Source organism: Abrus precatorius, unplaced genomic scaffold (assembly GCF_003935025.1).
Source record: "Abrus precatorius isolate BTA unplaced genomic scaffold, Abrus_2018 Scaffold5, whole genome shotgun sequence".
NCBI lineage: Eukaryota > Viridiplantae > Streptophyta > Magnoliopsida > Fabales > Fabaceae > Abrus > Abrus precatorius.
This window is the reverse complement of record NW_020874395.1, coordinates 16,018,125-16,042,228: the sequence shown is the minus strand read 5'-3', so window position 1 is coordinate 16,042,228 and position 24,104 is coordinate 16,018,125. Positions and strand designations below refer to the sequence as shown.

The 24,104-nt window shown below is 29.9% G+C and overlaps 4 protein-coding genes across 4 annotated transcripts; 3 read left to right on the top strand and 1 right to left on the bottom strand.

Annotated features, from left to right (window-relative positions):
* Nucleotides 1-132: 132 nt before the first annotated feature.
* LOC113867110 (transcription factor bHLH68) lies at nt 133-4,293 on the top strand. The gene is made up of 9 exons (XM_027502132.1): nt 133-617; nt 791-1,082; nt 1,578-1,655; nt 1,932-1,997; nt 2,307-2,372; nt 2,526-2,582; nt 3,106-3,150; nt 3,409-3,453; nt 3,805-4,293. The coding sequence occupies exons 1-9, from the start codon at nt 397-399 to the stop codon at nt 3,937-3,939; spliced, it is 1,005 nt and encodes a 334-aa protein (XP_027357933.1). The 5' UTR covers nt 133-396; the 3' UTR covers nt 3,940-4,293.
* Nucleotides 4,294-8,750: 4,457 nt separating this feature from the next.
* Nucleotides 8,751-10,649, top strand: LOC113868019 (bark storage protein A). Its single transcript, XM_027503570.1, is given in 5 exon segments — nt 8,751-8,961; nt 9,345-9,412; nt 9,500-9,655; nt 9,992-10,216; nt 10,314-10,649. Coding segments are annotated over 5 exon segments (996 nt in total).
* A 1,539-nt stretch (nt 10,650-12,188) lies between these two features.
* Nucleotides 12,189-13,563, bottom strand: LOC113867861 (DNA-directed RNA polymerases II and IV subunit 5A-like). Its single transcript, XM_027503360.1, has 2 exons — nt 12,991-13,563; nt 12,189-12,620 (listed from the first exon to the last, which is right to left on the bottom strand). Exons 1-2 carry the CDS (start codon nt 13,483-13,485, stop codon nt 12,495-12,497), a joined length of 621 nt encoding a protein of 206 aa, XP_027359161.1. The 5' UTR covers nt 13,486-13,563; the 3' UTR covers nt 12,189-12,494.
* Nucleotides 13,564-20,027: 6,464 nt separating this feature from the next.
* On the top strand, nt 20,028-22,146 carry LOC113867341 (peroxiredoxin-2B-like). The gene is made up of 3 exons (XM_027502607.1): nt 20,028-20,298; nt 20,819-20,898; nt 21,677-22,146. The coding sequence occupies exons 1-3, from the start codon at nt 20,144-20,146 to the stop codon at nt 21,928-21,930; spliced, it is 489 nt and encodes a 162-aa protein (XP_027358408.1). The 5' UTR covers nt 20,028-20,143; the 3' UTR covers nt 21,931-22,146.
* Nucleotides 22,147-24,104: the final 1,958 nt, after the last annotated feature.

Genomic DNA, 24,104 nt, shown 5'->3' with positions numbered 1-24,104 from the left:
TATGCACATATGTTTTGGTTTTTATAATTATGGGAATTGCTACCACCTTTTCTGTCCCACTTTAAGATAAAGCAAAAGCAAGCGGAGGGAAATAGAAAAGCAAAGAAAGAAAAGAAATAACAAGAAAGGAAGAAAGAAAAAAAAAGCAAAGCAATAAAGAAAGGGAAGAAAAGAGAGGAAACAAAGACAAAGGTTCTCAAAACTCCATAATTATTTAAATTCTTTCAAAAACGGTCCAAGCACTGGTGTTCACCTTAAGCTACTTAATCAGTCTCAAGAGGACCTCTCAAAGTTTCTACAAAGACCGTGTTTGGGTTGCAACATCAAGCTGATAAAGTGAAAGAGAATTCATTTTTTCCTTTGTAAGCCAAAAATATCTCAAAGGAGGGAAGAAGAATGAATAGAGGTGTTCTTCAGAGCTCACCGGTGCAACAAATGATGACTGGAAACCCTAACTGGTGGAGCATCAATATCAATACCATGCCTCCTCAAGCTCCTCCTTTCTTATCCACTCCTTCCAACTTTCCTTCCCCTTATGCACCCACCTCTTCTCTTCCCTTTCCTTCTTGGCATGACAATAATCAAGACCTTCCTGAGTCATGGAGCCACCTACTTATGTATCTCTCTCTCTCTCTCTCTCTCTCTCTCACACACACACACACACACACACACACAAATAAGCTAACTAACGTACATGGCTGCATGGATAATTATAATAACTATATATGTTTGCTTATGAAAGAATCGAAATCTAATTGTTTTTGGCTTATTCTTGTGGTTTTGGATACAGGAGTGGGGTGGTAGGTGAAGAAGATAAGGCTGGTATGGGCCAGTTTCAGACTAAGAAGTTGGAGAACTGGGAGGATCAAATGCTAAGTCAAGCTCCAAATGCTTCTCTTGTTGATGTTAAACAAGAAAACTCCGCGAGTAGCTATGTGTATGGGCATGGAAATGAAGAACTTCAGTCATCAAAGCCTTCTTGGTCTCCAAAATCATGTGTGACAAGTTTCAGTAGCAACATGTTGGATTTCTCTAACAATAAGACAGATGCGAGGCATCCACCACCAGATCGATCTTCTGAGGTAACGAAAAGATTAGATTTCATAGCACTCTCGATTAAAGTTCCTTAATTGACTAACTAATTGAGAATCTTCAATTTTCTTACTTCATGACCTTTATTTTTCTTGGTCAATGAGTTACACAAACTCACTTTTTCTGAAACTTTACTAATTAACACCTTTAAATTTGGCCACAGAAAAGCATTCATATTTTAGAATATTGAGAGAAAACATTTTACAATAGATATTCATCCGCTAAAGGCAAGATTGTCCCCTATCTTTTTGATTTTGAATCACCAAGGTACTTTTATAATTCTTTAATTTTCTTATATTGTATATAAAAAACATGATTACTTCGATTATATCATCTTCTTTGAATTAAAATGAGTAATAGAGTACATAAACTTGACCAATATGTATGCATACTACTGAATCTGAAAATTCAAAAATTCCCATTTCTCAGCTTCTATTAATTTCTTTTAAATATGAATTTAACAAAAATTTCTTTCTTTCTCAAAGTGCAACAGCATTGCAGCTGGTGGGGCACTCAAGAAAGCTAGGGTTCAACCTTCCGCTACAGCACAGTCTACATTCAAGGTATGGAAACTACCAGGCAGAAAATTCCAATCTCCAACTCTCTTTCAGGCATGCAAACACGCATATGCACACACAAACACCATGTGGGGGATAATTGTTGTCTTTCTTGGTTGTCCATTTCTCAATCATAGTGATTCTTTATCTCTTCCTTCATCGTCATTTTACTATCTCAGTAAGAAAGAATCAAAATCAGCCAAATGAAACAACAAAATATAACCAACTTTTCAACATGTGTATGTACGACACATTTATATGATTTCCTCTTCTCAATTTCAGGTTAGAAAGGAGAAGTTAGGTGACAGAATCACAGCCCTTCATCAGCTCGTTTCCCCATTTGGGAAGGTAAGAGCTAACCTAGTTAAATAATTCAATTAAAATTTAATGCACATAAATTTAATTAAATTAATATGTCCCTTTAATAAAAAGTAACCATATTTTTTATGTAGAAAATCCAATAATAAAAGTTTACTGATCCACATATGTTTAAAAAAATTGGAAACAGTACTTTTTCTAGTTATAATTTTTCCCCCTCTTTATATATTGGATTCTTTTACATGATATTTTTAGAGAAGAAAAGAGGTTTGTTTATAGCATAGTATAGAAGTGATGACTGGGAATATGACAGTGGTGTGGTATATTTCACTTTTGCAGACTGACACAGCCTCTGTCTTGTTAGAAGCTATTGGGTATATCAGATTCCTTCAGAGTCAAATTGAGGTGATATTTCTTCTCCTCTCTTTAGTTTCCCAAACAACCACGAGCCAGTGATGGCACGCTGTTAAAGGTCCATTTCACATTTGTGTTCTTCCAACATACCCTTTAATTATTAAAGTTCTAAATATGCTCTCTTTTTTCCCTCCTTGAATGTAGGCCCTTAGCTTACCTTACTTGAGCGGTGGATCAGGAAACACTAGGCAGCAACATCCTGTAAGAACACATAACTTACATTTATTGTTTCAAGTACTGCTAGTGTTATTGTCTGTTCAATCAAAATCGGTGTTGTATCTTAATAATTGTTGATTTTGATTACCAAAATTAGAATAGCAATCATATTAGTATATTTAAGTTTTGTTTGAAAAAAAATTAGCACATACTTTTTCTGTCTCGTTGTATTTATTCTTTAAAGTAATATACATGTATCTTAAAAAAATTGTTCGTTATAATAATAATTATTTTACTGAAATACTATTGTTAAAATGCTTTTTTGGTAATTAAAAATAATAAATATTACTCTTAAAATGATAGAGAATTTAAAACGTAAGAAAAATATATATAAACCCATTTTACGCTTCCCAAAGCAAGAAGGAATAATCACTTTCTCCCTCTGGTCCTCTTTCTCTCTCTCTGCCCTTTCTAGCAGCTTCTTTCTTCTTGCATGTGCACCAGCGTACTAATTAATGGGTAATTATGTGATACTAATTGAGTGATGATTGTAATTATTTAATGTTAGGTTCAAGGGGAGAAGAATTGTATATTCCCTGAAGACCCTGGTCAGGTATGCTTTTCATTGGATCCATTAATTAACCCCCTTAAAGGGGTTTGGTGATTTTGCATTTTGAAGGAAACTACAACTTAATCTTACATTCAATTAATTAAATGAAGAAAGCATACAAGTAAAGAGAAATGTCACCAGCTTTATCAGATATAATATTGTTTATAAGTTGAATAATCAAAACAAGTGGCTTGTGTTTCCCATTACTAATTGTAAAGTATGCATATTAAATTTACATTTCATTTTACTTTGTGTATGTAGCTGCTGAATGAAAACTGCTTGAAGAGGAAAGCATCTGGAGAGCAGGTAATAATCTTATTCTCATCAAATTCAATGAAGTTTTATTAACTTTTTCTTCCTCATTTTTTATATATTACAATAAGGGTAAATTATACTCATCTCCTTAATTATTTTGATTTATATTTATATCAATAAATCTTGCTATCAAAGGTAATTAAAGGAATCCTACAAGAGAATTCAATAATCCAAAAAAAAAAAAAGAAATGTAAGGAGGTTTAGTAACATAAAATAACATACAAAGTAAATTAAAGAATAAAAAACAAAACTTTATGGATAAAGTGTCTTTATAATAATAAAAAAATATTTTTTTTTATTACTATTCTTACTCTTCTTGTTCTGAATGTTACTGATAAATAGGATCCTCAAGAAGAACCAAAGAAGTGTCTGAGGAGTAGAGGGTTATGTCTGGTTCCAGTGTCATGCACACTCCAAGTTGGAAGTGACAATGGAGCAGACTATTGGGCTCCAGCCTTAGGAGGGGGCTTCCGTTAGATCAAGTTTACAATTGGGGCAACATATACATATAAAAATGGTAGCATGCAAAGAGGTAAATTCATGGAAATGATATACCATCATGAGCAGTCAATCTGCTAAAAAACTAAGGCTGATTGCTCATGATGCTATACTTCATTCCTGAATAAAATGTGTGCTAACCATGACGAGTGTATGCAGGCCCTTGAAACTTCTTAATTCATGAAAATCAAGCTTTTCTTTATTTTCATTAGCTTAATTAAGATGGTGGTATTAATGCGCTATATTTCAATGTATATGCAATATTTGTATGATTAATCATTTGAATGCTGCTTTTTTAGCAGCATTAATTGAACTGATGACCATTATTATGCTGACTTATAATATTGCTAGTATTATTTCAAGTTAGCAAATCAAGTTTTCTGCTCATTTGGATCATTACGGAAACTTGGGAAAGATAGGAAGTCATGAAAGATATATCAATTATTAAGCAGGTCAAAGCATTTTATACTTCTCGAGCTATAATTTTTTATGTTAATCTAAATAATTATATCCCATTAATTATATTTCTCATGTCTGAGATACGCGGCCATGAACAAAGTTTAGAAATATTATTCCTGGGTACTTAATTCTACAGTCAACTTGTTAAATCTTACGTTTCGGGAACATCATATATCGATAATTACGTACAAATTTCAGGTTATTAATTTGTATATGTAAAGGTGTTGAAACTCTTTATTCAATGTGTGATTGAATACAAATTAAAATTATGTTAAATCATGTTTTAATTTAAAAATAGTGTTAAATGGATTTATATTTAAATAAATTCAAACACTTTGTTAATGGCACGAAGCCACAAACTTTAGCTTGTTCTTGTCAGTATATGGGTTGCCCTCACTCTGTTCCACACGTAACGTGGACGAATAGACGTAAAAGTCTTCACACCTTCTCTTGAAGCAATCCAGATCTTCTCCAGCAGTTCTCTCCCCATTACAAATCCTATCTACATATACATGTAACTTCACTGGTCCAAATAAATCAAGTTAACAAAGCAATAAATTATTAATCTACTTAATTCTTGCATTAATCAATATAAATTAATATGAGTTTGCATGGTCTACTGGCAAAAACGATATTAGAAGACACTGATGCATTCTCAAAACCATGCACTTTATATTTGCACAAGGCTTACCCTTTCTTCCGATACCATAAGTAGTTAGTACATATCATAACTAACTAGTTATAGTTATGATAATTAAACCTTATGTACGATTCACTGTAGTTAGCTTTAGTAGCTCATCTTAATTTAGTTGTGCTGAGAGCCTTTGTAAAAGGGTTAGATCCTGCACTCTTTTAGTAAATCCTCTTAAAGCTTAATAATTAACCCTAGCTTGACTAGGGCAACTGACACTAGCTAGTTTCTTTCTCTTATACGTATTCAATGATTCCTCCTATTTAAAGCAAAGATGACCTTTATACAGTAATTTTCAGATAGCTAGAATGAAAAGAATACTATTCCAACAGGGAGATAATATGCCTAAATTTCATGTTGCATGAAGGAAGAGACTTCCATGAATAAAATCTCACACTCTTTTTAATATATTATTAATTATTAGTTAAAATAGAAACTATAAAAATTATAAGGATCTTACTCTTTATTATTTTTAAATTAATATTTCTTTTCATACTTTTACAGTTTTTAATAATTTTTAGTTAATAGTTAGAAGTATGTTAAAATAATATATTAAAAAGTGTTAGCTAGCATTTCTCAGATAAATTAAACCGAAGTCACAGAAATAGTTCTCTCATATAATAAATAGTACGTCAATAAAGAGAACAGGGTTCAAGCATTCCTTTCCATCTAACCCAAACCAGAGATTTGATATACAATTCAAGGTTTTGACTGATAATCGTTAATTACTTGGATCCAAACTTGCCAATATGACATTTATTGATTAACTAGGAGTCTTAATTACCTCCATATATATATATGTGCTTAGGATATTTCTATATGCTCGTTTATTTTGTGAACATTTTTTTCATGCCTGTATATGTTGTATACATCAACAGATCGACGGAAAAAAAAATGAAAAATTAAATTTTAACAATTAATTTGATAAAACTACAGTAACAATACTATAAAAACTCTAAATACTCTTATTTTTAGATGTTTACGGAAAAACTTTCTTTTGCATAATATACTTTTAATTTTTCCACAACTTACCATTTTATACTCATCAAAACAAAAGGAAAGTGTTAATTATGGAAAATAGAAGAGTTTAAAGACAAAATTGTGTGAGAACAATCGTTATATTTATAACTAAATGCATTACACGAGTGGCACACTGGGAATTATACTTACATAAACCTAAACCATTATATTATAGTTCTACTACATATAAGCTTGTGGATAGGTTTTATAGCCATTACACACTAGCATACGCTACAATATATATCTACATATAGCCATATTTTATAGATGATCATCATCAATAATTCAATCTCAAAACCCTTTTGCACCGAGTTGTGTAGACACAGGTGAATCAACTATCAGGAATGTGACAAAACAGCTACACGTGACTTGGAAATCTGGATCTACACATGAAATTAACTGATATCTAATCTTACACAACAAAATCTTAAAAGGGACACCGACAACGAAATATCAACCTCCCTATCTACATCTAATATTTTCAAAATAGTGTGTACACCATTAGGCTATGTTTTTCTTTTCCTTGAAAACATGCTTTGTTTCTTTGCAAGAATATGTTGACAGAAACTCTAGCTCCATGCTTGGGTTTGCCCATTGGAAATTAAATATTAGGCTCCAACAAGAAAAACATAGAAGCAATGATGGCCGGCACCGGCATGGGGTTGACAAAGCAAAGCATCATTTTGAAGGCAAAGAATTAGACCCAAATATCCCAACCACGCGAGACCTCGTCATTTCCACTGCCTAATTATTCTTCAATTTGATGTTCTAAGATGTGACATGCCTCATCCATCATAGTTTCTTTCTTGTTCCCGTTTGCATCTGCCCTCGATGTGATGTCTATTTCTTGTTTTCTTTTGATCATTAGCTCAAATTTCACTTTCCAATAGCACCTAGTACATGTCAAATAATTGAACATTTTAAATGAAGTATGAAAAGTTAAAAATAAATGCAACACAAAAAATGAAAATGGGCCTGAGTTTTATGTTAAGTCAAGATCAACCCAATTGGTTTGGCCCATATGCTGTCTTGGCCATGGGCTGTAGTATTGTTACATGAGCTGCACCTGAGGGACGCTTGGCCCAAATAGAACATTAAGAAACAATGAAATTTCTTGAGCCATTTTATTGATGTACCCAAGCATGCTTAAGTTGTAGTGGTGCTGTGGCATTGCTTTGTTGATTTTGGGCTTTCCCTTATCTGTAATAGCCCAAAGGCTTTGCTTATGGGGCTAATAACGCATTATCTTATTTGACTAAAGAAAACAATTCAGACAAAAAAATAAAAAAACACACTTAAGAAAAACAACAGAAACAAGTTACAAAGCATTGAAATTGCACCCAGGACGTAATCACTAATAACACTTTTGAACCTAAATCTATGATTCAATTAAGTACTAATAAGTCCAGAATTTAATGGCTCGAACTTAGCTACTTTAGGATCAATAATCTACTAACACGAAAATTCATATTACTTGGCCGAAAAGTAAAATGAATTAGCCTTTCGGTTTAGTGTTTAGAGTTTACAAGTCATAGAATTGTTTCATTTTAGTTTCTTTCAGTTTAATGGATACAAGTCATCTTAGTGATTATTAATTCATAAAATTATTAAGTCATTGACTCCTTGTTTGTGTGATGTTGACTTAGAACTCTCGTGTTAAATGATAATGCTTTCTTATTATAGTACAACTAAAAAATACTGTCGTTGTTGCAAATGATTGAGGTTATAAATATATAAAAATAATAAAAATAATAATAATAATAATTCCACGTGACTGAGAGTCAGGTATTAAAATGCGGAGTGTCGGTCTTATTTATCGATTTAATTATATCTTAATCTCGGTTGGATTTCTCTTGTTCTTGAATATTGACTCTTTAATCAATAGAATTAACATTTTAGTATAGGTTACTTTTTCAATAAAAAAATTTAAAATATAAATTAAAAACTATTTTAAAAAATACACAATTAATTTAAATAATTAAAGAAGAAGAAGACAATTTGAGGTATAATATTAATAATATTTATTTCACACTCCACAAAGATATGAAATAGGTAAAAAGAAGATAGATAAAATAATGAAATAAAAGATGTAATTAATAATATAATAAGAAATTTAAATAAATAAAATAATTAAAATACACATAATATATGCATGGAAATTAATAAAGAGAAGAAATTTAATTACCAAAAAAGAGAGTGTAAGTCGAGATTGGATTCATCTAAGAGTTTTATTATTTGAATTACTCAAAATTAATATTATACTTTTTTTGTTCTTATATATATATAATCATTTTAAAAATAAGTCACATTTTGTTGATTCAAAAAGCATTTATCTAACTAATATCACGTTATACAAAAACAACAAAAAGCACCTTGCTTGCTTAGGTCATCAAAATCCAAATATGATCTCTAAACAATCATGGCTAATTTTCTAAGTAGCCGCCATTAAATTTATGTTAAACGTGGTAGTTAATTAATGGGATCTTTTTACTTTTATATTTTTAATGGCATTATATTTTATCTTTCACGTGGTTGACAACTCTATACTCCATTCCTTTTGTTGTAATCAAATGGATTATAAATCTTCTGAGAACTTGAAAGACAAAACCATTGGAAGAAAATGGAATTACTAGGTTTACTAGTGTTGGTATTGGGCATTAGCATAAGGGCCAATGGTGCAGTTTGTGAACTTTCTTGGAGAGAAATCAGCAATATCAATAGCAAAGGGCCATACATTGGTATAGTGGTGCCAAATGCCTTTGAGCTGAATCCTCTTCTTAATTCACCTAGCTTTGTGCCTCATAGCAAGTTTCCTTACTTTGATTTTGCCGGTAACTTCCACAACAATGTGTTGTTTATTAATTTATTTTATTATGCTCACAAATGTATGTCTTGATAACCATGGACTACAACGAACTACATTGACTCTTGAACCTTTCTAGAATCTTTGCAATCATCATAGTAGTTTATTCATCATGAAGTTTGTCAACTATTAAAACTTCAGAATCTGTCGTTGTAGTTGATTCAGCACCAAGTTTGTCATGAAGATCTAAATGAAATTAATATAGATTTAGACAGTTAATGCACAATTTTCAAAGTGTTATGATATTTCCATGCAATGGTATATATATATATATTTTGTAAAGTTAGAGATTAAGTGTAGATATTGCTTGCTCTTTCTCACTTTTTTGCATGGGTAAACTTGACAATGCAGGAAAACATTTTCGCATTGGTGTATTGGAAAATAAGAGGGTTATAGTTGTTATGACTGGAGAGGGAATGGTAAGCTAAGTTTCTTTTCTACATTCTGCATAAATTGGTTATATTTTTCTGTCTTTTTTTTTAATGTTTTGGTTTCTTTTTGTGTAGCTGAATGCAGGTGTTTCCACCCAATTGTTGCTTACTCTATTTGATGTAGAAGGAGTTCTCCATTATGGTATTGCAGGAAATGCAAATCCTAAACTCCAGATTGGAGATGTGACTATTCCCCAATATTGGGCTCACACAGGACTTTGGCATTGGCAGGTGCACTGTTTTATAATGTTTTTTTTTCTATTTGCTTCTTTTGAAACTTTCATCCTCTTTAATTATAGCAACTTGTGACAATAAAGGAAGTTTAGATTAACTTTGTCTCTCAATGCATATGCTCTTTCAATATATATATATTAATGCATGGATCATGATGTTAAAAGAAATCACTAACTCGCCAAGTCAAGCATTGATGCTTCAGTTAATACAAAGCAAATTGGTCCAAGTCGTATGTTCAATTGCTTCTAATATTTCTTTTTTAGCTAGAAAAATAAACAGATATTGAAACAATTAACCAAAACTTGATTTGTCTTTGTTTATTTAATTGAGCAGAGATTAGGAGAAGAAAATGGAGATTTCAGCAAAAGATTCGGTGATCTTAAGTTCGCCGATTACAATAACTAAACAAAACATTCTAAGTCAGAGACAAATCTTTTGAACACAATCTGGTATCAACCAGAGCAAATTTTTCCTGTGAATGGTATTCCTGAAGCTAAGCAATTTGCTTTCTGGGTTCCAGTTGACAAGAAATACTTCAAAATTGCAAGAAATCTTACGGTAAGTTTAACCCCATTTTGCCATCTATCTATAATTGACTTCTTAAAGGGGGAAAAGAATATTATCAACGACTCATTTCTTTTTTTATTTTGTACAGAATATTAACTTGGGCAGTTGTGTCAACACAACTTGCTTACCAAGAAAGCCTACTGTGGTGAGAGTAGAAAAAGGGGTTAGTGCCAGTGTGTTTGTTGACAATAAGGCATACAGAGAACTTTTGCACTCCCAATTTGGTGCCACTCCCACTGATATGGAAAGCGCTGCAGTTGCTTTAGTATGTCTACAACAAAACAAACCCTTCATTGCTATTAGATCACTATCTGATTTAGCTGGTGGGGGGTCTGCATTGTCCAATGAAGTACCAGTGTTTGCCTCATTAGCATCCCAAAACGCAGTAGATGTTCTTATCAAATTCATCTCCCTGTTAACTTAGTAGCCATAACGTCTTTCTTAAAATTAAAGCAGGGGTTGTCTTGAGAAAAGAGCAAATAAAGTTTTCCAATTTATAAATCCAAAAAAATAAGGTTTAGTTATTGTTGCAATAACTTGCCTTATTGTGCTCGAAAATAAACGCATAACAAAATTGTTAAGATTTTCTAGTAATACAGTTTGTCATTAATTTTTAATTCCTGTTTCTTTCTTTAGTTGTTGTTTTGATAGTTCATCCATATTATATTATGTGTAGTACGTGCATTGGTAATTTTATTTCGTCATTTTTTTCCGAAAAATTAATTATTAATATCATTCTTATTCATGATAAGAAAAATACCAAGGTATTTTTATTTCATGTCATCTCATTCCGTAGTTTCAACTCCTAAAATCATTGGTGATTCCATACTTTGGATGTGCTAGACAAAACTATGATAAATTAAAGCCTCGCAACCCCCACATACTTGGACAAAAAATCCATTCCCCTGATGATAAGACACTATCCAACCCTAAATTGCGTGCAAACAAAGGACTTTAGACGAATTTCTGTTGACCCAAAAAAAAAATGCAAAGGACTTATGACTTGGATCAAGATCTCAAATCTGGTTCTTAGCCCCTACAGAGGGTGATTTGTAATTTTTTTTTTTCTTCTTCATGGGTAAAATTTTATCTATAAAATGTTAAATAAAAACTTGATACATTTTCATTATAAATCTTAACTTCGTTAGTTCACTAAGAATGAGATTATTTGTACCATGAAATAACTTAAACAAACCCAAATGCAATTTATGATTAATTAATAGTTTTTCAAGTTTGCAACTCTCCCAGCTTTTAGCGATAATCAGTTTTAACTTTTTACAGAGTTAGTTTTATTTATAAAATATATCTTCTAAATCACTAGCGACGATGGAAAGGGCATAAAGATTCACTTTCAAGCTAGTTTACAAAGACATATATACATCGTTTGTTTACTTCTACAGCAGTCACTATCCCATGAAATATGAAAGAATGAACCTTAAAAATTGGACCATGATGATTTGTACCCATAAGGTTGAGAGTCTATATGCAAGAAGCAAACAGGGAATGTATTAATCCCCATAGCAGTCATTCTGATGGAGTCTGGCAAAAGACATAATTTGAGCAAAAGGCTTTGAACATATACACAACGAGTACCCATTCCACTTCAACCAATACTATCAATACTCACAAAAATAACTGTTAGGAGTTCATGCCGGCTCACCTCATGATAACACGAAATCTAGCACCTAGGAATTATCAATATTATTTCACCACACATGATCACTCAGAGTCTCAACTTTCAATTGACATACTCCCAATGTGTTACAAACTAGGGGTGGATGAGTTTGGATAAGCAGATTATACCATAAATTTTAACTATGAAACTTATTAACATAAGTTAAAAAAATTAATTTTGATAAGTTATTAAAAAGCTTGTTAAAATACGCCAAAAAGAGCTTAAAAGAATCATAAGTTATTTTCATATGTTCTTCTAAATACACCCTAATTGAATTTGAGATCATATGGGATGGAATTTTGTCTCAATTGACAAGAAAACAATTTTAACCATATTCCAGTGAGGTTTACAACTAAATCACAATGTTAAACTGACAAGTAGGAATTAGAAACAACCCATCAACTTGTACCAGACTCAAACACAAATAAATCCCTGTCAACAACTTACCAAAACAATTCATTGCTCTATGATACAATTTCTGGCTTTATATAATAAACTGAGATTTCCAAATTCCAACAAAAACATGTCACCCATGACACGATCATATAACTTAGATTCAAAGTTTGAACAGTCCCACATTCCAAAATGAAATCATCACACAACAAATCGGTATGTAACATATCTACCAGCAGTCTCACTCGACCGAATAATCTTCACCACCTGTCCACGCTTCAGTCCATAATACCTCGAAACAGGATCCGTCACCTGAATTCTTGGCAACTGAAAACCAATCCATAAAAAAATTAACAACAAAGCACCAACTTAATTGCCAAATTATTTTTTTTTCACAAATTGAAGTCACTGACCCATAAAACTTACAAATAAAGTACCAAATTCACTACGAATTAAAAAAATTTAGAAATTGAAGACCAGACCTATAAAGATATAAATATAGTACCGAAAAAGTTTCAGAATTAAAAAAAAAAATCGCAAATTGAAGAAAGTGACCTATAAAATTATGAATAAAGTACCAACTTAATTTCCGAATTAGACATATTCACAAATTGAAGTCACCAATCAACAAAAACTATGAATAAAGTACCAAATCAATTTCCGAATTAAAAAATTGCGAGAAATTGAACACACTGACCTGAGTCTCTTTCACGGTATATCGTTCGAGCAATGTTTTCTTCTCGGCATCGGTGAGAACCTGATGTTCGGGAACGAGAACGTGCTCTTTGATGTTGACGAGTAATTCGGATTCCTGAAAGACCTCCAAGTGAAATTTGGAGGAGATTTCGCTGATGCAAGTGCGAGCGAAGGGAGTGAGGTTGGTCTGAAGAACGAGGATGGCCCGGAAGACGTTTTCGGAGTTCATTCGATTGGTGTAAGTCTTCATGGTTTTGACGCCGACCTTGACTTCTTCAGGGAAGAAGACGTAGATCTGATCTGTGGAATTGTCCTTTTTGGATTTGTTGATGACGAGATCTTCGCGCTTCATGTTCTCGCCGTACTTTGATTTGAACTCGTGCTTTGACATGTTGATCTCAAAATCACCGACGAGGTAGTTTCTGTCTCTTAGCATCTGCATCACCGTCTTTCTGATTCGGTAGAGTCGATTCATTTCCTCCTCCGATAGAACCATCGTTGCGATTCTCTGCACACACACCCACACTCTCTCTATCTCTCCAGACCCTAAAATTTAAGAGAATTGAATACAGACAATGGTTTTCTCGTACACCCCCAATTTCCTGAAGGCTGCAAAATGGGCCGACAACGTGTTTAAGCCCATTTAATTATGAAATTTAATATTTTTTAATTATACTTAAACTAATTTAATTTATCTAAGAATGTTTTATAAATTTGTGTCTTTAATTTAGAGTTTAAATATTAAATAACGTTTATTCAGAGGTTTTTCCATTTACGATAATTTTGCCAACTCAAAAATATTGTCTTATCCAGTAAATAGTACTTATAATTTAGATTAAAAAAATTATAAAATAACTGCTTTTTAATTTCGTAAAGTCTAAATATTGATTTGCTGTCTATTAATGTTATTAGTTATAAATTTTTTTTTATTAAATCTATACTTTTAATATAAATTTAAAAATAACTTTATGTTATTAAAAATAGTATTATCTCACTCTATTTTAAGTGTCATATTAGAAAATTAATTAAAAATATAAAAATATAAAAATAAGGAAATATACATTTTTTATTATTTAAACTTTTTAATTATTTGTACTGGTATAAATCAATTTTTTAATTGTAAGGGTGTTTGTTGGGTTTGATTAATCTGATAAATTAAATTGAATTACGAATAAAAAATTACAAATGACAAATAATTGTATGAAGTATAATAATCCTAGTGTAATGAAGTGATTATCAAATGAAAATGTTTTAATTTACTTTAAAAGGTAAAATAATTAAAGAAAAAAGCAAGACTGGAAGATAGTCATTAAAAATTCACACATTTGTATTTTAGATCTAAAGCAATTTATATTATAGATTTAAAACAATTTCTTACAATAAGTGGGAATTATGTGGGAATTATGCCGCCTTGTTACTTTCTCGATCCGGACACAAGATCTCAGCTTTTTCTGTATTGGCCAAGATTCTCATACTGGGTTACCAGCCAGTTACCCACAACTCTAAATACACTCACCAATGGTCTCTGTCTTGACCTTAACGTTAGAAAAGCCTGCATTTTCATGATAAGGAGCTAGCTCAAGGATTTCAGTTTGACACGTTCATCGATGGATTATGTAAAATTAGAGAAACAAGAGCTGACATTCGGTTGCTGAGATAGGTTGAAGGACAACTGATTCAGCCGAGTGATAATATACAGTACAATTATTGATAGCCTAGGCAAAGATGAACTTGCAAGCGATGCATGTGATCTTAATTTTTTTGTCAGAATTGGTTATCAAGGGAATTTATTGAGCGTTATCACTTGTAAACGATTAATGCATTGCAAACATATAATTACAGATACAGTAACTTAAACTTCTCTTGTCTTGTTGATGGTTTGTGCAAGAGTGGGTGAAGCCAAATCTCCTTAAAGAAAAAAAATGCATTACAAACGTAGAGTTCCATACACAGTGACTTACAATTCTCTCAATGGTCCGCGCAAATTAGGAAGAATTTCTTATGTTTGGGAGCTTATACATGAGATGCATGACACGGGTCTATAATTACCTTCATTCCACTCTTTATTCAACAACCATGGGTTAGACGGTGCAATTTCATTATACAGTGGCATTCAACCCTAAACCCTAAACTTACACGGTTCTTATTGATGAACTTTGCAAAGATGGAAGCCTTAAGATTGCACAGGAGGTTTTTCAGAATCTTTTGAACAACGGCCATTATCTATTCCAACTTATATTATTATGATCAATGGGATTTGTCAAGGGGGCATGGTTGATGAAGCATTGTCCTTGCCATAAAAAATGGAAGATAATTTTTGCAGTCTTATAACTTTTGAAATAATTATCTATGCTCTCTTAGGAAGAAATGAGAATAAAACAGCTGAGCAACTTGTTGGGAAATGATTGCTACAGCTTTGGCTGTAAGTAATCACTTTAGATCTATGACAGACATTCCGTTTGCACCCTATTGCTATCACACTGTGATGAAGACCCCTAACTTGTGATTATGGAAGTTTTTTATTTTCAGAAGATTGCTGCATTCTAATCCTGGACTTGTATTTACAAGTTTGTTTAATCTAATTTTATATTTAGAAATAGTAGACAATTTGTCTGTAATGTTTCTTGTCTAATGTTTCTTTCCACCTCCCGTGTCACATCACAACATTGAGGTACACCCTTCTGGGCGTAAGTTAGACTGAGAAAATCATCATCTGCGCCATGTTTAGCTTAGCTGTGTAGGTGTTATATAATTTTGTTTCGCCATATTTACAACTTTGTTTACCTATATTGCTCAACGCATTAGTTTTTATAAAAAAAATTCTATTAATAATTTTTGTTGTCATTGTTTTGATTATAGCATAAGATATGACAATCATGTGTACTCTCAAAGCATAAGCATTATTTTATATCCAAGAAAGAAACAGATATCCTGAGACATGTAATGTCTGTTTGGTAGATAACTTTTCTGTATGATAAAGTAATTATTTTCATGCCAATCAATACTAGCCTATTGATAAACATTGCAAGGTGAACTGTTTGATCCTTGACAGATAAATAAACTCTTCCATTTTTATACGGATGGTAATTTTAAAAAAATTACTATCGTTAAATTTATAAATTTTATGAAATTAATTTTAAGGTTGCTTAAATATTTTGAAAAACTATAGTATAATAAAATAAATCAAATAGTATATTGAATGATAGTTTTTTTTTTAATTATGTTTTCATTAAAATCAATTGTCTTTATTTTACACAAATGATATTTATCCATGTATAATTATATTACTTACTTTATTTCCATTCATGTCTACATTCATCGTTGTAACTAGTTTTTATTCATTTTTCAATGTGTGATTAGTATTTCAGACATCAAATTTTTTAACCATCGAAAATACAATAAGAAAATAATGAAATGAAAATATATTTCAAATATTTTTTATATTTATGAATTTTATAATATAAAGTATTCTTTATCTACAATTTCAATTATAACGATATTTATTTAATTTTTTTAACATTAATTTCATCTCATCGACTCAATAAATTTTATTAATATTATTTTTTTAACTTTATGTCTTTATTATAATTTTATTTATTAAACATAAAATGTCTCTACACAAAGGAAACATATTCTTACAAAAAAAAATTAAAAATTTTAATATTTTAAATATTTTGTAAAAATAAATCAATAAAAATAATAATATAAAAAATTATAGCTAATACTTAAATAATATTTTAAAATTATTTAATAATTATAAAAAATACAGATAAAAATTCTAAAAATTTGTAAAGTAATTGATGATAAATAATTATATTTTCATTAATATTATTTGATGACAACAATTATTATAAATATTTAATATTATATAATTTTTATTTTTTTATATATTTTTTAAGTAATTTTATTAGTCTACAATTTAAAATAAAAAATATCATATAGATAAATATTTTTAATAAAAATTCTAAAAATTATCGTAATCCAAGTAAATTCTGTCAAATGTCAATTTTATGAGAACAAATAAAATTTTTTAGCCTGTAACCCTAATTTACATAATTTTGACCCATAGAACCTTTGATATGTTAATTTTTTTTTATTTACAAAACTTTTTATCTCTACCACACATGGACTAGGGCTACAATTTTTATATTCCTAGAACAGAAAGAAGCAGCGTATACATAGTACACGAGTTTCGTTCACCTTTCAATCCACAAAAATAGATCCCTTACAATTTATGTGAGAACTGTAGGTTGCAGTATCTCTTTCTTATGTTTTTATTTTTGCTTAAACAAATTTTGTTGGCTTAAGTGAAAATTACTTTTTGATAAATTTTTTAGACTTAAAAGCTAAAATCACTTTTTGCCAAATTCACTTAAGTGAAAGCACACTGCAAGGCGCAGTTCTTACCAAAACTGCAGAGAATCTGGATCCCTCAATCCACTGAAACATCAAGTCTAAATCCATCTGAATCCCTCAATCCACTAAAACATCAAGTCTAAACTCATTCTTTCACCTATTTCAATTTTGAAAAAACAGAAGAAGAAGATGTCATTCACACAGTTAAGATATGCTTTATTTCTTCGTTCTTACTCTGTAAAGCTTCACACTCATTCTTCGCGGCATCTTCTATTGATTCACAGTGTTCATAATACCAACAATTTTATTTAGATAGTTTCAACTTTCAAGTATTATGTGATGAGCTCACTGTCATATTAATTTGATTAAAAATCATATTACTTTGGTATGTTTATTCTTATTTTTTCAATTTGTTACAATGACAATCATTGATAGATATATTTGAGTCTTGACATAATATCATTTTTTTACTCAATTTACTGTTCATCTGTTGTATTCATTTTAAAGAATTTATTTTTTTCAATCACCACTAAATTATTAGTAGTGAACCTTAACATGATTAATTTGAAAATTGTATCTTTTAGTTGTGAAAGTAAAATGGTGTTTGTTTAACTAGCTAATTCTTGTAAAATAGTATCACATTTTTACTCGGTGAAAATGAAATGATTCCTTTATATTTAGTTTTAAAACTTCAAGTTCAGAGATACAAACATAAAATATCAAAATATAAAGAAGAATGAAACTTATAATACTTTTAATTTTATGATATATTAACATCTATTTATCTACAGATATTGATATTTTAAGTTTAATTAAGTTAAATTATATATGGTTAGTTTTTAATATTTTTTTATATGATTTATTATCAAAATAATTTTTATGAAATGAAAAATTATTATTTAATGATTAAACAAATTATATATTAAGTATTTAATAATATTTGGATGTGCAAATAGACTCTCAATTTTTACTAATCATTCAATGCGAGGATTCGTATTTGAGAGTTAGGATTTAAATATGTTATTTGTAAAATTGACACGCTAGAAATAATTTAAATTTCAAAATAACCTTCACAATTAAATGCAGTAACATTATTAAATGATTTTCAAGAAAAGTATACTATATATAAATTAATACCGTGTACAATATAGTAAAGTTTTAAAAAAATTATATTCATAAACATTGATTAAAAATAATTTATTAAAATTTTAATAATTTAAAAGATATTAAATAATTTTTATAGTTGTATAATAATTTTTCATTTATTCCTTACTCAATATTCATACATACACAGAAGAAAAAAACAAAACAAAAGGTTGTTTTAAGATTTGAGAAATGTTGAAATAATAGTAGTAATAGAAAAAACTGTATTATAACGGTCCAACAAGTATTAATGTGGTCGAACTCTTGGTGGCAGCACTTTATTTTTTATAATTATTTGTTGTCAATAAATTAATGCAATATTCCCCGAGCGAATGCTTCAATGCTCACTCACACACTTTTGGTATCCTTAATACAGTTAGGTTAATCTTGATCCTTAAATTTAAATATTTAAAATATTTTTTTATTTTTAAAATAATTATTTTTAAAAAATTATTATTTTTAAAAGAAATACTGGTAACACATTTTATGAGACATTTTTTTAATACACTCTTACAAGTATTTTTTTTAAATGAATTTTACCCAATAATCAACATTATATTATAAAAATTATATTTTTAATCTTAAAATTTAAAATTAATATTATTACTTAATATATATTTTTAAATTTTTTATACTTTTAAAATAAAATTTTCAGTTATATTAAATTTTAGCTACAATTTTTAATATGTCTTTTTTTTCTTTCATATATATATATATATATATATATATATATATATATATATATCCGAGAAACTTACTTAAATTTGGATAGAATAGATGTTCGAGTTTAGGAAAAATTTCTTGAAGAATGGAGAGGGAGAGAACAAAAAGAATAGAGAAAGAAAGTTATTTGGTTCTAAAATGAAGGTGTGAAGTTCTTTAAATATTTTCATATCTTTAAATATCTTAATATCTCTCAAATTTGTAACTTTCTTGTTACAATGAAAAAATTAGACAATATTTTTCTTTTACTGTAGTGAGAATATTTTTAATTTATCCTTATCCAATTTTTGCTACAACAAAACTCTTTCGCTCGCTCGCTGTAGAGAGAACTCTATAGAACTTAAAATCATCTTTATTTATTTTGTTGCAGCAACGAGCGAGTTCTATAGAATTTGATTTTAGACAACTTGTCTCGCTAAAGCGAAACATTCTATAGTTTACATCAATTAAACTCTTTTTATTTTAAACAATATATACAAATAATTAACATAAATTGTAATAATAATAAATAACAAAATAAAAAATATTACAACTTTTTACCCTTTTAAAATTTTACTCCCAAAATTTACTTACCAACAATGGTCCTCTTGGGCTTTATCTTATCTTTAATCATCTATACTTTGGTCTCTTTTCGATATTGTTCATCTCATTCTTCCCGACACGAAGAATAGTCATTATATTAAATTTTATAACTTTTAATAAAAAATAGTTTTTTACTTTAAACACATCGGCTTGTAAATAATGGTAACAAGAGCCTCTTCTAGATACTTCCATCTAACAAAAGTAAATAAAGAAGGCACTATTTGTGGTATAAATTGGGTTTGTGGTTAGAAGTGGGAACAAACAACAAAACCACAAAGTGATTGACATTGTTGAGTGTTAGCATCGGTGTCTACTATCTATCTATCATCGTTGAGTTGAAGAACCTGAAAATGGCTCCAATTGCAGTGGGAGATGTTATTCCAGACGGAACCTTGTCCTTCTTAGATGACCAAAACAAACCCCAATCTGTCACCATTCACTCTCTCGCCGCCGGCAAAAAAGTCATCATCTTTGGTGTTCCCGGTGCTTTCACTCCTACTTGCAGGTCCCTGATCACACCCCCTTTTTCTTTTTATTATTATCAATCTCAAAATTTCAATCTACAGGATCAAATAATCTGAAACACCTTCGTGGGTACTTCAGATTGACTTTTTATTTCCCTCAAAGTTTCCTTTTAAAAAAAAATGTATTTTTTTAAGGAGTTGTGAAGTATTGCTACATTAATCCAAGAGAATTTTAAACTGGGGTTCTGAAAGTTTTCTTCTTTTTCCCTGCCCAGATATTTTGTTTGCCTTTTTTTTTTTTTCACTTGGAATTATTTTCTGAGTTAAATTCATTGATGTTAAGGTAAGGAAAAAAAGGAAAAAAAAAAAAAAAACCTAGTTTACTAGAGAGAAAAAATTATGGGAGTGATATGATGAAATGGATTGAATGGGATGTGGCTTGAATCCCCAAATTTTGGGGCTACTTTGTTGTTTCAATTATCATGGTTTTGCTTTCATAAAGGGGAGGTGCTAGTTTTTTAAGAGTTTTGGTCTATAAATATGTTTATTTCTCTGGAACAGCTTGAAGCATGTGCCTGGCTTCATTGAGAGAGCAGAAGAGCTGAAAACAAAGGGTGTGGACGAAATAATCTGCATCAGTGGTGAGGGTCTAAACATATGATAATTTTCCCCTTCATATTTGCTTTGTTACATATGGTATTGCTATTTGACATAATACATGCATGCATGTAGTTGCTGATTTTTATAACTTTTATGTGCAATTCAAGAATCAAGATAAATGTACTAAAAAAATGCTGGCATGAAAATTATGTAGGGGCTGCACCGATGTGTTAATTTAAGTTGGGATTGTCGAGTGTTCAATCAACTTAGGGTGTAGCAAGTATTGACTTACGTTTGATTATTCTTTTCAATTCTTAGTGTTTCCTATTTGCATAGTTTAATCTAAGCTTTTGAAGGTACTTGCCATGAATTCCATTAACATTTTTGTACTTGTTGACCCAAATGACACCTCTAAGGCTCCAATACCAGGTTTCTTTCTAATAGTTTCTATACATGGATTCCAAATAGCTTGTTGTTTGATTGTTAATATATTGTTGATTTGCTTTTAATATTTTAACACAGATAGAAATTGATAATCTTTCATGTAATGATTTGGATGTTGAAATTGTTTAATTTACATCTAAGATTGAAGACCTTTTAGTTATTTACTTTTTCTTGCTGTTCATATGGATTCAACTGCAGAATATTTTACCACGAGGACTTAACTACTAACAAGCCTTTTGTGTTGTGTGGTGAATAGAATGTTAGACATATTCAAACTATGATCTACAAAACAAAGTACTCATGATGCTAGTAATCAATTCCTGAAAATAGATCATTTGGTAAGTGGCTAATTTGAAATTGCCTTTGATTTTGTAGTGAATGATCCCTTTGTGATGAATTCATGGGCCAAAACATTCCCAGAGAACAAGCATGTCAAGTTTCTTGCTGATGGTGCAGCCAAGTACACCAATGCCCTTGGGCTCGAGCTTGACCTCACTGATAAAGGGCTTGGAATTCGCTCTAAGAGGTTTGCTCTATTGGTGGAAGACCTCAAGGTGAAGGTTGCAAATGTTGAAAGTGGAGGAGAATTCACCATCTCCAGTGCTGAGGAGATCATCAAGGCTCTTTAAGTTAAACCTTTGTATCCTTATTCAGAGCTGTGTCTTAGGGCTCATTTACTGTCTATGGGCTCATTTACTGTCTATTGTGTGTGTGTGACTCTTTTGATACCAGAGCATGTTAGAATCATTTTGCTTTTATTATCTGGAATTGTGTTGTGTGCTCTAGGAGGGGACATGATATGGTGCATATTTCGGAAATAAATAAATTTCTAGTTTCAAGTGCGACCAAGTATGATTGTTAATTGTTTTTGTTTTGGTGTTTTTATAGAATCAGATCAATTCTTCATTCATAGATAATGGAATAATTTTACTTATATAACCTCAAAAGTCCAAACAAATGTTGGGCTTAATGGACTCCACACAAGACATGGTTCAGTGTGAGTTCTGGGTTAGGTTATGAATAAATTTTTGTAAGAGAAAAAAAGTTAAAAATAACTTATTTCTTTAAATATTAGATAAATTAAGCGAAAGTAACTTTTAAATAATAAAGAAGTATAAGTTAATTTTAACAAATGAGAAGTTTGATTCGTATTATTATTTATTTATTTTTACTTTTATAAGTATTTATAAAGAAATTTATCCAAATGCTCTGTTACATATATTATTTGTATTACGATTACATAGCCGTAGGAAGCAAAAAAATAGCTAGTATTACTAAGCAAGTCTACTCATTCTACTTCATTATGATAAGCATATAAGAAGTTTTGTTGTATGGATCCAAATGTTGTGTCCATTAATGGTTAAATGGTGTTTGAAATTTTGTAACTATGGACTCGGCTTCAATTTTACTCAAACCTCCAATGTGTTGTCTAACAAAAGTTGGAACATTTTAACACTAGAGGCGGAAAGATGAGGCAAGAAACTGTGGATGCACGTTTATGTACTTAATTCTTTTAAGATTCATTCCTGGTAATAGACATCCAGGAAAGTGAAAATTTTTAGCTTTTGAACTCAGTAGAATTGATTCGTTTGGTTTATACTCAAAAAAGTTGGTATTATCAATTGAAAAAAATATTTCTTTTCTGAACTTTGTTTTTAAATTTCAATCTTACATATTAATTTTTGCATTTATAATTTAGATAAAAACCAACTGCATAAAATTTTAAATTTGAGTTTTTTAGAATATTTGTTTTTAACTTAAATATAATTAATTTAGAAAGTTTTGACGTTGAAAGAACTAATATTTAAAATATTATTTGAGTTGTGAGTAATATTAAAAATAAGTTTACAAGAATTTATTTGAATATTAAATCAGTTGGTTGTTTTAGTGTTTACAACTCTTATAAAATTTAACTTAAAGTCGACTGAAAGGTTAGTTCTATTCAAATTTTTAGGTTTTTAAGTTTTATCTTTAGTCTAATTGTTACTTTTTGTTTAATTTTCTTCAAAAATTCAATTGTTAACATCATAATATGAATTATTTATATAAATTTTTTAGTACTTAAAACATTTCATTGAATTTTCTATTTAATTGAATTAACTTATGATTTAAATTCAATGAAATATGTTAAAAAAAATTAATTTTCTAGATGAATTAGTGACTCGTCACAACCCCAAACTTAAATAAAATTAAATATGCTAATAAAATATCACAAATCTATTATTGTGATTTTTGATATTTTAGAAGGAAGAAAGAAAAAGAAAAAAATTTATGTGATGAAAGAGAGAATTTCTAAATTTTTCTAAATTTTATTTTTTATAATTTTAAATCTTTTTTAATTTTAAAGATTTTGTATTAATTTTTCTTTTTTTTGGTCTTTTTCTTCTCTTTTATTCTTCAATTTTTTTCATTAAATAAAGCTTTAAATTTTAGAAGCTTAAACCATAAAAAGACTTCTCATTCTTGTAATAAAATATTATAATTCAAATTTATCGAAGATCAAAAGAATTAAATTTCCCAGAAAGAAAAAGAATCGATTTTATTTAAGGCTTTTAGATTCGTGTTCATCCAATAAAATTTACTTTATAAGACAAAATTTATTATTGAAATTTAAGGCCTTTAGATCTAAAGCAATTCCTTACAATAAGCCTCGAGCAATCATTTCACATATAAACATCTTCACTTGATCATTCATATTATTTTTAAAGAGAGTGCAACAATTATTTCAAAAGTTATTATACCAGGAATATATATATTGTCTTCCATTTTTTCACCAAGACAATGCTTCGTCAATCATGTCATC

Coding starts and splice junctions, on each gene's coding strand:
- LOC113867110 (XM_027502132.1), top strand. CDS start 397: ATGAATAGAGGTGTTCTTCAGAGCTCACCGGTGCAACAAATGATGACT. Junction 1,656..1,931: donor CAGCACAGTCTACATTCAAG/GTATGGAAACTA, acceptor TCTCAATTTCAG/GTTAGAAAGGAGAAGTTAGG. Junction 2,373..2,525: donor TCCTTCAGAGTCAAATTGAG/GTGATATTTCTT, acceptor CCTTGAATGTAG/GCCCTTAGCTTACCTTACTT.
- LOC113867861 (XM_027503360.1), bottom strand. CDS start 13,485: ATGGTTCTATCGGAGGAGGAAATGAATCGACTCTACCGAATCAGAAAG. Junction 12,621..12,990: donor ATACCGTGAAAGAGACTCAG/GTCAGTGTGTTC, acceptor ATTGGTTTTCAG/TTGCCAAGAATTCAGGTGAC.
- LOC113867341 (XM_027502607.1), top strand. CDS start 20,144: ATGGCTCCAATTGCAGTGGGAGATGTTATTCCAGACGGAACCTTGTCC. Junction 20,299..20,818: donor GCTTTCACTCCTACTTGCAG/GTCCCTGATCAC, acceptor TCTCTGGAACAG/CTTGAAGCATGTGCCTGGCT. Junction 20,899..21,676: donor CGAAATAATCTGCATCAGTG/GTGAGGGTCTAA, acceptor TTGATTTTGTAG/TGAATGATCCCTTTGTGATG.